The 16,083-nt window shown below is 29.8% G+C and overlaps 1 protein-coding gene across 1 annotated transcript; it reads right to left on the reverse strand.

Annotated features, from left to right (window-relative positions):
* Nucleotides 1-5,636: 5,636 nt before the first annotated feature.
* LOC146886970 (uncharacterized) lies at nt 5,637-14,686 on the reverse strand. The gene is made up of 6 exons (XM_085671958.1): nt 14,487-14,686; nt 14,130-14,404; nt 13,837-13,947; nt 12,530-13,747; nt 11,062-12,462; nt 5,637-5,698 (listed from the first exon to the last, which is right to left on the reverse strand). Exons 1-6 carry the CDS (start codon nt 14,684-14,686, stop codon nt 5,637-5,639), a joined length of 3,267 nt encoding a protein of 1,088 aa, XP_085528084.1.
* Between the last annotated feature and the right edge of the window lie 1,397 nt (nt 14,687-16,083).

Raw genomic sequence — 16,083 nt, forward strand, 5'->3', positions numbered from 1 at the left:
ATCCTAAGACGGTACCTTTAATCAAATATGCAAAATAAATGTGATTTTTATAAATGTTTATTTTCCCCAAAAATAAAACTAAAAGTGTATAAAAGAAACAAAAATACATATTTTAACTTTTGGGCCCGACGAGAATTAACCTCAGTCCTACGTATTTCCAATTAAAATGGAAAATCAGGGACCACGTAGTTCTAGACAAAAAGACTATTTAGAAAATACTTTTGAAATATTTTGGATTTTTGGAAAGTGAACCTGACAAGGATTGACATCGGTCCTACGTATCTCAATTAATAATAGAGAATCAGGGATCACGTAGTTCTTTAGAAAACATTCGTCAGTAGAACATTTTTATAGGACATATTTGTGAGTAGAAAAGATTTTAATTTTAGTGTTATATTTTGTAAAACCTGAATTATGAATATAAAAAGATGTTTTCAATAATTTTAGAATAACCAAATTAGAAATATATGCAAAGTGATTTTAAAATATAAAATTAATCGAATTAGAAATGTATATAAAGTGATTTGAAATATTAAAATAACCAAATTGGAAGTGCATCCAAAGTAGTTTAAAACATTAGAATAACCAAATTAGAAGTGCATCTAATATGGGTTTAGAAATATTAAAATAATCAAATTAGAAGTGCATCCAAAGTGATTAAAAATATTGGAATAACCAAATTAGAAGTGCGTCCAAAGTGGTTAAAAATCTTAAAAATAATCAAATTAGAAGTGCATCTAAGGTGGTTTAAAATATTAAGATAACCAAATTGAAAGTACATTCAAAGTGATTAAAAATCTTGAAATAACCAAATTAAAAAAACATCTAAAGTGATTTTAGAGTCTTTAATTAACCAAATTGAAAGTGCATCCAAAGTGGTTTTAAAATCTTAAAATAAGGATAACAAAGTTAAAATATTAATAATAAAATAAGTGGTTTGAAATTGAAATAAAAGCTTAATATTTCTATCCCATCTCACGTGAGGCAGCGTCCCTTTCCATCACCGTCCTGCCACGCACTGCCACCCCCACGTCGTACCGCCACATCACACTGTCACTCTGCACTATAGTCTTCGCTTGCCATGGTTGGAAGGACAAAAGAAACCTCTCTTCCTCTTCTTCGCAAATGCTAGGGTTTCTTCCATTATCTTCAACCTCCACTATGCAAGAGCAACAGAGGTGCCATCGCGGTCCACCTCGATACCGACCAAGGTTGTCGTTTGTCACCACACTCATGTCTAGAGTCGCATCCTCCATCACCGGCAACCTTCTTGATGGCTTCTTCTTGTCTCCATTGAAGCTTGCATGAAGAATGGAGGCTCCATGGATGGTGTTGGATGCGAAAGCATGAAGGAAAGAAGCTTAAGGTGTTTGGTTTGGTGTAGGTGAAAGGATTCTTAAGAGAGGTGAGGCCAACTCCTAAGGAAGAAGACTAGGGTAAACTAGAGAAGAGTTTACTCTAAGGTGAGCTCAAAAGAGATTTGTGCACAAATTTGGGCAGCAATTCATTACTCAATTTCAAGCTGAAAAGTACATCTCCTAAACCTTCTATTTATAGGCTAAAATGAGACCAAGGAGTCTCCAAAAAGTGGAGGGAAAAAGGAGTCTAGAAAGTTGAATTTTGGAGCCAAAAAGGAGCATGTGGAAGGTGTGACTTGCCACCTAAGCAAGTCACACTTGTCTTGCCATGGGAAGCTAACTCTCATCCTTGGAGAGCAAGTTTGAGAAGCTTCTAGGCTTTTCTAGAGTAGACACACTACTCTTGGCCCATTTGGCCCAATTCCCCTTTTTGGTTCAAAATTACTTCTAAAGCCCAATTTCCTCTAAGGCCCAATACATGGCCGAAAGAAAACCCTATTCTATTGGGTCTAAAATACAAAGCCCAAAATAAAATCCTAGGCTAGGTCTTCACATCTTTCTTGGCCCATGTGAAGTTGATCTTGGGCCTTGCATGCGCATTTAAGGCCCATTCCTCTTGTATTCTCCTAACCATGGCTCTTGTTGTAGGTCCCTTGGCTCGAGGCATCACATCACTTCTCTTCTCCATTTGTTTCCTGATTGGAAACCACCGTGACAAGACAGTGGGCGGCCATTCCTCCATCTTCGCAACGAGGCTTCCTTATATTCTGCTTTTTATTTCTGTCGTGAGGATGAATTTATGCATTGGATGAAGATAAAAACGGAGGTGAATTTGTGTGAAGATGAATGGAGGTTAGAGTTGGATTCTGGACTTCTTTTATGCGTGTATGAGGATGAAGATTTTGTGTGTGTTTAAATGGAGGATGAGGCTCTGTTTGGAGGACAAGATGTTGTCTGTTATGTGGTGGTGGGTTCGTGTGTTTCAAAGGTGGTAATGGCCATGATGAATGGTGGTGTATTATGATGGGCAGAAGGGTTTGGTTTGTGGTGCAAAGGGGATGGAGGTGTGAATTTTATTATCAGGTTTCCGTTATGGAGAAGGTGATGGTGTGTTCTGAGTGTGTTTTGGTTATCGAAAAAGAGAGGTAAAAAAATGGAGATAACTATGGTGATAATGAGTGTTATGGGGAGGATGATGGAGTCTTCTGTGTGTACGGTGGAGATGGTGTTCTCGGTATTGTTTTGGTATCTCTCCCTCCTCCTACAGTGGAGTTTTTTCTTCAAAGAAAAAAGATCATGATCATCCTTCTCCTTGGTCCTCCCTGTCCATTTTAATGAAGGTTGTTATCTTGGGTGCAAACCTTGTCACTGTATATGTCCATGGGTCATGAGGTCATGAGTAATAAATGAATGGTGATGTATCAAAACAATGGAAGCGTGGAAGGATGTCTGCAGCCTGAATGTGAAGGTGTGGTTGTGATGTGTGTAAGAAAAAGTGGCATTGGGAAAGAGAGTGAAGTGATTGAATGGAAAAGTGAATGGGTTTGTTAGTGAGAAAAGTGAGTTAGTTGGAAGAAAGAGAGGAAAGGTGGGTGTGACAGAAGAAGATAAATTAAAGATAGGTGTGTGAGTTAAGGAATAGTTGGTAAGGAGAAAAAAAAAAGGGACACATGGCAGCTTCTGAGTGGAGGGATTTTAGGTGTGTGAAAAAAGCAAAAATAAGGAGTGTGAATGTAGAAACATGGGTTATTAGCTCATTTATAAATAGGTTGAAAAGTAACAAAGGAGGTGTCAATAGCAGAAGTTGGCTTTTAGTTCATTTGAAAAGAGAGGGGAGGGAAATGATAGGATGTTCTCTACAAAAAACAAAAAGATTAATAAAACTTAAAATTAAATATTTTAACTCCTAATTTAATTAGACAAATTTTTTTATTGAAAGGATGCTTAGATAAAACATGATCAAAATTATGAATGTGTACATAATATTTGAAAGAGATCAAACAAAATATACCTTCATTATTATTTTTAGCTTTTTAGAATATTTTCCATTTTTCAAGATCTTTCCCTTTTTTATTTTTAGAAATAAATTTTGATTATCCGGACAAAATTGGGTGTTTACAAATAGTTTGCGCTGGAAAGTTACATCTCCATACTAGGCGTAGCTTTCTTAATATAGGTCCATTCAAATAAAAACTCCAATATATATATATATATATATATATATATATATATATATAAACTAAAATAGATTGTATGTTATCCAGTATGTTTCAAATGTGAATTGCATTGTTCAACAACCCTTGGAAGAAGATTCAAGGAAGGAAATAATTGGAAAGTAAATAGATTGGCCTCAATTGATGTTGAGATGGTTTCTACCACCAGCCTTGGAAGAAGACTCTAAAACGAGATTAGTCCCTACTTAAAACTCACCCTCAAGATAATAAGACTTGAAGAAATAGACAAGTTTGAAATGTATTCATTAAGTCTCTACTAACAAACAAGTTTGAAATGTTGAGAATGAAACTTGGTGTTTGTAATTTCTAAAAAATAAATAAGTGTTTTAGTTGTTTAGGACTATTATTTTATTTTATTATTATTTATTTATATTTTAATAAACAAAAGTTAGTTTCATATTTTTTAAGAATTAAACAAATCATCATTGAATATGTTATAAACGTGACCTACATTTTCATCAATTATTATTATTCACTTTTGCTTATTAATTAATGTTTTGTCTTCAACTAAGTTGCAAAATGTCTTCAACTAAGTTGCAAAAGAAGAAGCTCAATTGTAAGACATTATTTTGGTTACTCGTAATGCAGTAATATGAATTTTATTTCTGACAAATAGCATTTTTTTTCTCTATTTTTCATGAACCAATGAAAGAAGTAATTTAATAAATATTGTTTTTACATCCAACTGTTTATAATAAAAAATTGAATTTGCAAATTAAAATTGTTTCCTCCTATAAAATAATCTTCCATATGCGTCACTTTGATTATATCTTATTTTAATAAATGAAATACATTATCAACACATATTTTTAGGTGGAATGAAGAATTAGTGAAGTTCCTTTCTAAACATGCTTAGTCTTCTTAAGCATGTGCCTCCATCCTTGGTTGGGGTCAATCCTTCATCAAAGTAGGTTTCGTTATTTTAGAGAGAAAAAAGAGAGTAGGTTTCGTGAGATGTGAGATGAAGAAAAAACAATTTGTAACCTAGTTAGAGAGAAGAAGAATAGTAGAGATAGTTTTTAACTTATCTATGCTTTTACCTTATTAATACTTTTGCCATAAATATGTCTCACATTTGTTTTTTGTTTCTTCATTTATTTTTTCTTTTTGTAATTTAAATTTGTCAAGTCAATTAGACATTACTATTATTTTTGTGTATGGTTTAACCTTAAATTTTTATATTCTTAGGAGTTAAATGAGACTTTAAGTAACATTTTTCTATAATTTTTATTCACGACAAAGGTTACAATTTCAAAGTTATGGATGAATATAATTCTTTACTGATTGAATCTGACATAACACCGTTGGCTTTTATTGATCCAGAAAAAAAGTGAGTTATTCGGTACACTTTTTTACTAGAGCTTTTATGGTGATTAAATTTATTGTGTTATATTGAATTTTTATAATTTTAGAGTGGTGTTATTAAATATTGTTTCTGTAGAAAAGTAACATTTGGTTGAAATATATGTCAACAAATATTTTCATATATTTTTTTAGTTGAGAAAATTTAACATTAAATTTATTAAGTGTTATCTTGAATTTTTATAATTTTATGGTGTTGTTAAATACTGTTTATGGAGAAAAGTAATTTTTGGATGAAATATATGTCAACAAATATTTTCATATAATAATTTATGTAATTTAAATTTGTCAAGTCAATTAGACATTACTATTATTTTTTGTGTATGGTTTAACCTTAAATTTTTATTGATCCAGAAAAAAGTGAGTGATTGGGTACACTTTTCTCATTATCCTTCTTAATTCTTAATTAAAGATTTTATTTCATTTTAACAACTCATTAATAAAAGATTTACTTGTCATTTGAAAGAATTTATATAAGCGTATAATTTTATAATTCAATAATATTTTTATTAAAAATATGTTTTAAATTACTACTCAATGAAGCCTAATTTTTACAATTTTTCTCTCTAAAAGGTATTTATTTACATTTCTTCTTTATACTTGTGTTAATTATTTTAATTAACTGTTCCTGCAGAACAAATAAGATAAGTTAGGCCCAAGCGTCACCTTACCAAGTAGTCTGCTATCTCTTCGGTTGGCCTCTCTCTGGTCGACACATGTCAACTTGAACCCAGGAGGGGTTACCTGCAGAAGAATCTCCGAAGCTCAAGTAAGTCAAAGTTCTCAGAGAGTCAAATCAGTGATTAATGAATGCGTACCTTTAAATGATGGGGTCCACGTTTATTTATAGAGCATTAATGGCGTTTGACCATCCCATGGGCTGGGCCTTGACTTGGGCTCTAGCTAGGGCTTGTGAGTGGGCCAGGGCCCTAACCTAGGCCCTTAAGGTTTATTGGACGCGGACACTTCCGTTATATTGAGTTCATTAGAGTGATCGGCCTAAGTTCTAAACTTACCGGATATGCTGGAGTAGTCGGTCTAGGCCGGCTATTTGTCTTGATGGCTTATGCTGGCTTATGCTGGTGTAGGTTGTCCCTTTAGATGCTTAGATTAGGTCAAAACTGGTATAAGTTAGGCTAAGTCGGCCTAGGCTGGATACTTGGCTGCCTTGATATGCACATTGTTTATTTATTTGGTCGAGTTTGGCTAGGTGTGGTACACTAGTCCCCTAGCCTTGTCCGATATGAGTTGTCGATCAAGGGTGATGTGTTAATATGCTAGCGGAACCGGCTAGGTGTGATACATTAACATTTTAAATATTTTAAATTTCTTTTTTCATATATTAACTTATTGTTTTTCATGAAAATCGATGTGATTTTAATACTTTTGTAATACATTCTGTTGAAGAGAAGTAGAAAAATTGTCTATAAAAAGAACTAAAAAATATATATTTAATTCAAAAGATAATTTTAATAATATTATTGTGTATTCAAAAGGTAATTCAAAATATATATAAAATATGATATATAATATATGATATGTTGTTATGATAGGTGGGATTAGAATGATAAATTTAGTTAAGATTCCTTTCTCAAGAATCTTGCTAAGCATATCATATTTTTATGAAAAATACACTCATTTGAAATAAAAATAAAACCTGAGATTTATAATGTTAAAATCAAGATACACTTGTACAACGACTTAATCTGACAACTTATTATTTATTTTCTTTTTTCTTTTAATTTTTATTAAAATCATTTTAATTTTTTAAAAATCGTCAAATATTCATCAAAACAGTGTAAAAGAATTTTTTCTTAAAAAATTAATCACGTTCATATTTATCCATTTATATTATTTTTATTATATCTTTGAAAACTTATCATGAAAGAATAATAAAGATCTAGGAAGATAAGTTTCATTTAAAAAGAAGAAACAAAATAGAGAAACGAAGTGCTGGATTTGAACACATCTTTTGGTAAGTCCATTTATGTTTTTCTCTAAATCTTATTACCGTATTCTAACTATTTTTTATTTTCTAATCTTCATTTCATGGTCTTCATGATCTGCAACGTGATGATAAATTAGAGAAAATTATCCAAATTTTCTTAGTAATTTCAATTGGCTACATTGGGATTTGTGTTAAGGTGATAGAAGAAAATTAAATAAAAAAATTTATCTTGTGCACGTGCTATTTCTTGCAACATTTCATTACTTGATAATCAGAATCAGTTCTATTATATGTTTTCCCTTAACAATGCAAATTAATGATAAAAAATATTGTTTTAAATATGTTTTCATTTAACAGAAATATGATTCCACCGTTCTTTCTACACTTTAGAGTGCATTTTTTAAAAGTTAAGATTTCTTGAGAGTAAGAGACGCAATAAATATGTTCTTTATGTGTAAGAAGATATTATCATTAGTGAAAAATTATTTAACTAAGTACATTTTAAAAAAATTATAATTTGTTGAAATATTTTTTTTTTATTTTTAAGGAAAGTAAATCTAAATGTTAAACAAATGCATTTTAAATAATTTAAGTATTTTGTTATAAATTTGAATTTAAAAAAAAAATTAGATATACTTAGATCTTTGTATTTATTGACTTCTCTGTACGTTTTTGTTTTTATTTACGGAACATTATATATAAGATTCTCAGTTAAATCTAACACTTTGGACTTAATCTCATGATAAACTTAGTTGTCTCTCTTTTGTTAGTGATTTAATAATTGTGAAGCCAATTATGGTGAGTAATGGACCAAATAAAAAAGTTCATAGTAAAATACTTGTTTTGGGCAACAATAATATTTAATTGAATAAGTATGACCATGTGTACAAAATGTAAAATAATTATTATTATTTGTACGCACGCAACAATAATACTGAATTGAATAAGCATCACTATGTGTACAAAATGTCACAAAAAAATAGTTATTTATACGGAAAAAGACACTTATCGTATGTACAAAATCTTACAAAAAACAAAAAAAAATAATTATACAAAGATAACACTTACGTCTTACACGAGTAGTGTGGTACACGACCATGTGTACAAAATATCACCAAGAAAAACACAGTTATTTGTTCACACGTCTTTCACTAGTAGTGTGGTACACGACTATGTATACAAAATATCATCAAGGAAAACAAAGTTATTTGTTTACAGAAAAACACTTACGTTTGTCACTACTCTAATGTGGTATTGAGATAGTATTTAACATGTGCTTTCATGATATCAGTGAACGTTGAGTTACGAACAATAATAGCTTATTAAGGGTAACTATTTAATGTTTTGGGAACTTGGATTTGGGTTGTATGGATCGCATCTCAAACTTTGATTTTTTTTTTAACGTTTCTTATCAAGATAAGTGATTCTGTGGGGATCTAAGGTATATTAAAATCTTTTATTTTTTTTTTCTTCATTCAAAATATCTTATATATAAGATTAAATTTCCTTATTTTTATAAAAATTTCTCGTGTAATTCACTCTATATTTTCATATATTTCTTTTATATATCACATATTTATAAATAAATATATATATATATATATATATATACTATAAATATATTAAATTTAAAATATTGCACTTTAACATTTCATAAGATTAGATTTTCTTATTTTTATAAAAACAATTATATGTAGTCCACTCTTCTATCTTTATATATATATATATATATATATATATATATATATATATATATATATATATATATATATATATTTAAAATTGATTAATGGGGTATTAAGTTTATATCCTTACCAGCAGAAATCAGGAACCTCTCAACAAATTACAGAATAATCAAGTTCATCACACAAACAATCTTTTACTAAACAGTTGAACCAATCACGGATCATCCATATAAAAACTCAATATGTATTATTCATAAATTAATAATAATTTACAATTATATTGACAAATAATATAATTTATTGATTAAGGTTAATCGATAATAATTATATAATAAAATTATATAAATATAACTTTAAGTCCTATTATTTATAAGAGGATCTATTTGTGTTGTTTATTTCAACACAATTTGTGCACTTTAAGGATTTAGGTAAACTTTATATATATATATATATATATATATATATATATATATATTGCACTAATTCCAAGGGTTACTGAGAATTTCCGATAATTTCTTGACTACGCTAGCTCTTCTAGAAGAGAGAGAGGAAGTGTGGTTAAAACCATTAGTGAGGGTGAAATCTCTAAAAATACAAAAATAACTTCAACTAAAAATAATAATTTTTATAGTGGTAGTATAAATATTTGAAATAACTTATAAACATGTCTATAAACTATTTTTCTTCCGATTCTTATTATAAATTATAATGCAACACTTTATTATTATTTTGTTTTAATAATAGAATAATTTATGCGTTAATATTTACATTGCAAACATATATGTGATAACAATTTTGGTATTGATGAAATAAATTTCAGCATAAACATTTTTGCAAAAATAGAGTTATTAAGATGAATTAAACTTATAAATAAAAAGTTAAAGTTTTTTTGTATAATTAGTTATTTGCGAAGTTAGAGAAGATTTCTATAAAAATTAACATATAGTTTACTCGGTTAAATGTTGAAAAGTTTCATATAGTCTAATTCAAGCATTGGAGTAGAACTTATTCCAAATTTATTGATTGCTAATTTATTTTAAGATGAAATTTTGCAAAGGTGACTAGAAAGTCTCTCACATAATCCTTATTAAAATACAAAATCCAAAAAATTATTCAATCCAAATCTAACTAAAATAACTGGATTTGAAATATAAAAAAATAATTGGATTTGAAATATAAAAAAATAATATGGGTTTGAATTTGGGATAAATCTATTTAATCGATTTAAAACAGTATGGATTTGGGTTGGATTGCATCTCAAACTTTGACTTTTTTAATGTTATTTATTACAATCTTTTATTTATTTTTTATTCATTCAATTTAAACTTTCATACACTTATGATTTTATTGTGTCAATTCTTTTAAGTGACTAATAAATTGAAATTGTGTTATGTTATTTCTTTTTTATACAAAAACAAAATATTTAAAATTTCATCCTTTTAATCTTAAATGATTAAAATATTAGTTCCTGTGAATTCAATATCTTACGTTTTATTTCTTTACATTTGGATAATAATAATATGTTACAACTTCTTTTGTATCTATTTAAAATATAATTCTATAAAAAAAATCTTTGGAATGGGATTGAAATGTTGAATTGTTGAAAAGTATTTATCCTATCAAATTTTACTACATTTATATTTCTTTTAAAATTTTAAAATTATTTATTTCTTAATTGAGTAAAATAATATCTTTTTAAATTATATAATATTAGATTTATATATATACTAGTCCTTCTACCTGTGCAACGCACGTTTTTTTTTTAGATTTAATAATTGTGGTAATAGCAATGGGGTTTTGAAAATTTAATAATTTATATGATGAGAATGTAATGTTTTAAAAAGATGTTGAAGTGTATGAATAGAATAGATGAATTTAGAATGTAATTAAAGTGGTATGTGAAGTTAATATTTGATTTCATTGAATACTATTGTCAACCACAAACAACAAAAATATGAGTAATAAACTACTTTGTTAATATAAGAATAAAAAAAGAACAAAATGACATACCTAGAATGTATCCTTTGGTATTGAAGTTCATAAATTTGTTTTGTACAGAATTTCCTTTTGTATACAATGACTTCTTTGTTCAACTTTTACTGTACCATGATTTTCCTACATAGCAGTAAATAACATAAATCAATTGATATATATTTATAACAGTTTTGAAATGAAAAAAAAAATAGAAATGACATACCTATAATTGATTTCTTTTCAAAGAGTTTCAAAAATTTCTTTGTACACAACGTTTTTAGTTGTGTTTGTTACCTTTCCATCTTCATCCAATATAAGTATTTTCAATCCTCTTTTGGTATTGACTCTAGAAATAGCAACATATAGTTGGCCATGTGTGAATACAGGTTGTGGAAGATAAAGGCCGACTCTAGAAAGTGTTTGTCCTTGACTTTTGTTAATCGTCATTGCAAAGCATAAAGATATCGGAAACTGTCTTCTTTGAAATTTGAAAGGCAAACCTGAATCAGATGGCACTAAATCCATTCTTGGTATAAAAATCCTGTCACCAATGTTTTTTCCAATAATTACAGTTGCACATATTACATTCTTGCCTAAATGGTTGACTTGCAATCTTGTGCCATTACATAGACCTTTGGCTTGATCAATGTTTCTCAAGAGCATAATTGGAACACCTGTTTTCAACTTCAGTTTATGATTTGGTATCCCTGAACATTTGATATCATTTAAAAATTCAGATGTAAACCATTCAGATTGCACTTCATCTTGTTCATCAGATTGGCAAGGTGTATCTGAACTTAAATAAGTCACCTCTTCACCACCAATTAAAGACAACATGAAATCATTTACTTGCTCTACAGAATCATTTGTTGGGCACAAAATTGCTCCATCATCAAAATAATTAGGATTCAACATGTTAACCACAAATTGAGGATAGACAAATTCAACCAATGATAATAAAGGTAAATCTGTGTTTGTAATCAAGATCTGTTCTGGAATTTCAACCATGCACTCACCATTTTCATTTAGATCCATTTTCCCGTCTCCAATGTTCAATATCCAATCAGCAAATTCTTGAATATGATTGGCTGTTTCAGTATTTGATGTAGTACTTAATCTCATGTTCTTGGATAACTTTAGCACTTTACAACAATTCCATAACTCTGAATAGTTGATTGATGATTTTATGATATCAAACCTAGATCCTTTTTTGATAACTGGTAGAATTTGTCTAAAGTCACCTCCCAAGACAACTGCTTTTCCACCAAATGGTTTGTCTTTATTGGCATCATCAACATTTCGCATAATATCTCTTAGTGTTCTATCAAATGCCTCAAAGCACATTCTATTCATCATTGGTGCTTCATCCCAGATAATCAAACTGGTTGCCATAAGAAGTTTTGCCCTGAGACTACCTTGTGCTATGTTGCAAGTTGATTCATCATTAATTAACAGTGGGATGCAAAAGGTAGAGTGTGCTGTTTTTCCACCAGGAAGTAATAAAGAAGCAATTCCACTTAATGCTATGTTCAAAACAATCATGCCCTTGCTTCTTAGACTAGCCGACAATGTCTTCCACATAAAAGTCTTACTTGTACCACCATAGCCATATAAGAAAAAGAATCCTCCCTTCTTTGAAAGAACTGCTGTCATGATATCCTGATATACATGAATTTGTTCATCATTCAGTGCTTTAAACAAACTGTCATGTTCTTTCGCCATCTCTTGTTTATTATATTGCAGCTCATCAACAATAAATCTATTATTCAATGTATGTACATCTGAAAGATCAAGTTGAGGTAATGAAGGATAATCTTTCAAACTTCTACCATTTGACATTACCATTTCCTCTATTTCCAGCAGACATAGTTTTTGTAATTCAGCATTCTGAATTTGAAGTCCTGCAATAAGTAAATTATACAATTAAAATATATATGTATAGCAAATTTAAAAAAAAAAATGAAATACCTGGTAAGTTCATCTCCTTCCTTTTTTGGTACAAAATTCCATCACATAAGATACTCCAAGTAGAATTCCAAACTATATCTGGTTTAGAAATTGTATTCATCGACAACAAAGTAACAAATAATCTTCTAAGTTGATACCCAGAAGCAAATTCACTTGCTTCTTTGATTGCATCAATATATTCTTTGTCGTCAGCCAAAAATCCCAAAACATAGCAAGCTTCTTGGTATGTTTCATAATACTTTCCATCAATTGTCTTAATGCTTTCATAATCAATACAACCTTTTTGAATGGTCAGTAATATCCTCAAATAATAAAGTTCTCCAGAACCAAGAGGAATATAAGTAAGTCTACCAATGTTGTAGCCTTTCTTCCTTGGTTTCCATTCTTTTTCTTTGGCAAACCACACAAATTTGCTTGGAAATTCTGAATAAGTCAATTGTTTTCCTTCCTCATAAACTTTATTAGCCTCAAACCAAGCTAGAAACATTGTGTTAGCATTTTCGTATCTGTTGAAGACCACATTAATATCATCATCATGTTTAAACAAAGCTGATTGTTGGCCAGGAAGATGAAAGGTCAATCGCTGAACAAGAGGCCATCTGTGGTGGATGTCAAAAGCAAATATTCTCCAAGCAGCTTCACATGGTGATAGATACCTACAATCGTAATACCTTTTGATCTCATCAATAATGGTTGATTTTTCAGACTGTGCAGAGTTGTTGCTTATTTTAAGAGTAGCTCTGTCGGGACCTTTGTTCACATATTTGAACAAATATTTAATTGAATTGGTCTTGTTGCAATACTCTGTATTGACATGTGCTTGATACCTCATTAGAAGTGGTGGATTGTAAGGAACAACACTTCTATTATCCAGCTTAATTCCATTCTTCTCAACAAATCTAACATTATCAAGTCTTCTATAGCATGGATATCCTTCTTCATCAATTGAAGTCGAAGATGTGAATTTTTTTGGATAAAATTTAGAACATCTTCCTTCCTTCATGCAAGGTGAATTATGTCTTGCAGGTCCGCATGGTCCATGAATCATGTAACTTGAGACAACTTTTTCCAATTTGGGGTACAAATCAGCATTTGGCAATTCAGCTGATATTACTTTATCAATATCAGTTGAATTCTTCAACTTGCTTTCTCCATCCAACCGTAAAAGTATATGTGCATGAGGTAAACCTCTTTTTTGGAATTCTACTGTGTACATTCCTGCATATATAAATAAAAAATAAATATACTTTTCAGAATCTAATTTAATATAAATTTATATAATGTATATTACTTCATATATAACATACCTGCATTGCTTTTTCCAAAGAAGTCCTTTTTCTTAAAATCTGTCATCATTTCATCCAGCTTCATCTTGAACACTCTACATACAATATCCGGTCTATCCGAAGCTGATAAGCCTTTTGGTAAGACAAATTCTTTTATTTCACTCCAATTCACATTACATGTTATAGTAATGAACAAATCCGGATATCCAAATTTTTTACAAATTGCTATAGCATCTTGACAATTGTTGAACATGTATGAGTTTCGTGCAGTGGAATGAAAGCTGTGTGAGTTTCGTGCAGTCTGGTTAATTCACCAGAATATTTTTTGACCACTATATCTCTGCCTACATCCATATTGCCGAAATCACTAACTATAAGTGCAGCTATTTCATCACATAAAGGTGTATTGTAAACTCTAGGGTCTTTGTTTCTGCCTCTAAATAGTCTTAGCGTGAAATCTGATTCCATATGTTCCAATGACAAATCTCTTACTCTTCTAAAAGTTTTCGCAAGAACATTGTGATTGTCAATCATTTGAATCAAATCAGCAACCAATGATTCATCTATAATAAATTCCTTTGTGTTTGAACTAAAAAATAATAAAGAGAATACATGTCAACACATGTATTTAAATATTTCATATAATGAAATTATTTAATATATTCACTGACCTGAAATGCTTGACTCTGTTAGTCATTTCATTTTCGGTATCATATATGTACAGCTGTGCAAACTTTGGCTTTGATCCATGCTCTGGCAATAAATTGCCAATACGGTGATAGTTATGTCCATTGAGAATAAATTGTGGTGGAGCAGAACCATTGTTCATTGAATTATCAATCTTACCACCAATTGAAGTAAATGAAAACATGCTATTGTATACTCTTATGTTTTGTAAAAATGATTTGCTTCTCTGATCTTCACCATTTAACAAACCTTCAAGAAGATTAGGTGGTCTTTTTAATAGTGGAATTTGGACTTTTCCCTTTTGACAACACAATGAGAATTCAACTCCCTTTGAGGTGTTACATTTTTCTGCTCTTTCTTCATACCAAAGTTGAGCTTTACAATATTGGCATTCCAAGCAAGGTTCTCCAATATTGAGCAATTCTGAAAATCAATACAAAACATTAGAATGAAAATGCGAATATTTTAATCTGCAGTTATATACAATTGTGTTGGACATTATGTACCTTGTAACTCTCCTTTGCAATACAATTCGTTTGTAGTTGTAGTACTTGTATGATGTTCTTCAATATTAGTAAGATGAAAACTAATTAATGATTTAAAAGGAATTTATATTAACATCAATAAGTTTAATATCAGAATTACCATCATCTCTTATTGTTGCTGAATCATCATTTGTTGTGTCTGAATAATTATGTTGTCTTGTTGTTTCATCATCAAGATTGAATCTGTTTTGAAGTGATTGTATGACTTGAAAAGGATATTTGATAACTTTATTCTTAGAAACAGAATGCGACTCAGTTACAACCTCTGATCTCCCACCTATGAAAAACAACAAAAAACAATTGTCCTACCTGCATTGGCATTGTGAGTATGAATCCAAATGTAATTACCTGCACTGGAATTGTTTTTATTTTGTCCATAATTTCTCTGACTATTATTGTTAAAAGCTGGAGTCATTCAAAAACATTGATATAAAATCTAAAATTGTCATTTCAACAGGTATATAAGAAATTAAGAATAATGTAGAAATATACCGAAAGGACTATGGTAAGTTAAAGTAGAAGTTGCAGATTGTGAAGTGATTTGTTGTTCAACTAAAGTACTTGAAAAACTTGAGTATTTGTTGACAGTTACTGCATTGAAACGAAGGTTAGTTTAAAGTGGTACGGAATTAATATTATTCATAAACAATGTTAAAATTAAGTATTGGAAGAACTTCAGAACTGACCAATTTGACTGTGAAATATTGAATTCATATTGTGAAGGTTGTTGTTGTTGTTGTCAACATCTGGAAAAGGATTATTGTAGAAGCATTGTTATTAAAGAAATAAAAAAAAAGACTTCATTGATTCATTTAACAACATTCTGTAAAGATATAGATTAGAAACAAAAAAACTTACTAATATCCAACTGTTGTAATGGATTCCTGTCTATATTTTGGTGAAATGATCTTTGTGATACAGTTGGTTTATCTGTGATTAAAACAACAAAGATGTTTGAGTATGCATCTGTGTTATGAAGTTAAAATCCAAAACATACAGTTACAAATATATATATATATATATATATATATATATA

The sequence above is a fragment of the Vigna unguiculata genome, chromosome 4 (genome assembly GCF_037176805.1).
Source record: "Vigna unguiculata cultivar grain cowpea cultivar isolate G323 ecotype 2 chromosome 4, ASM3717680v1, whole genome shotgun sequence".
Lineage (NCBI taxonomy): Eukaryota > Viridiplantae > Streptophyta > Magnoliopsida > Fabales > Fabaceae > Vigna > Vigna unguiculata.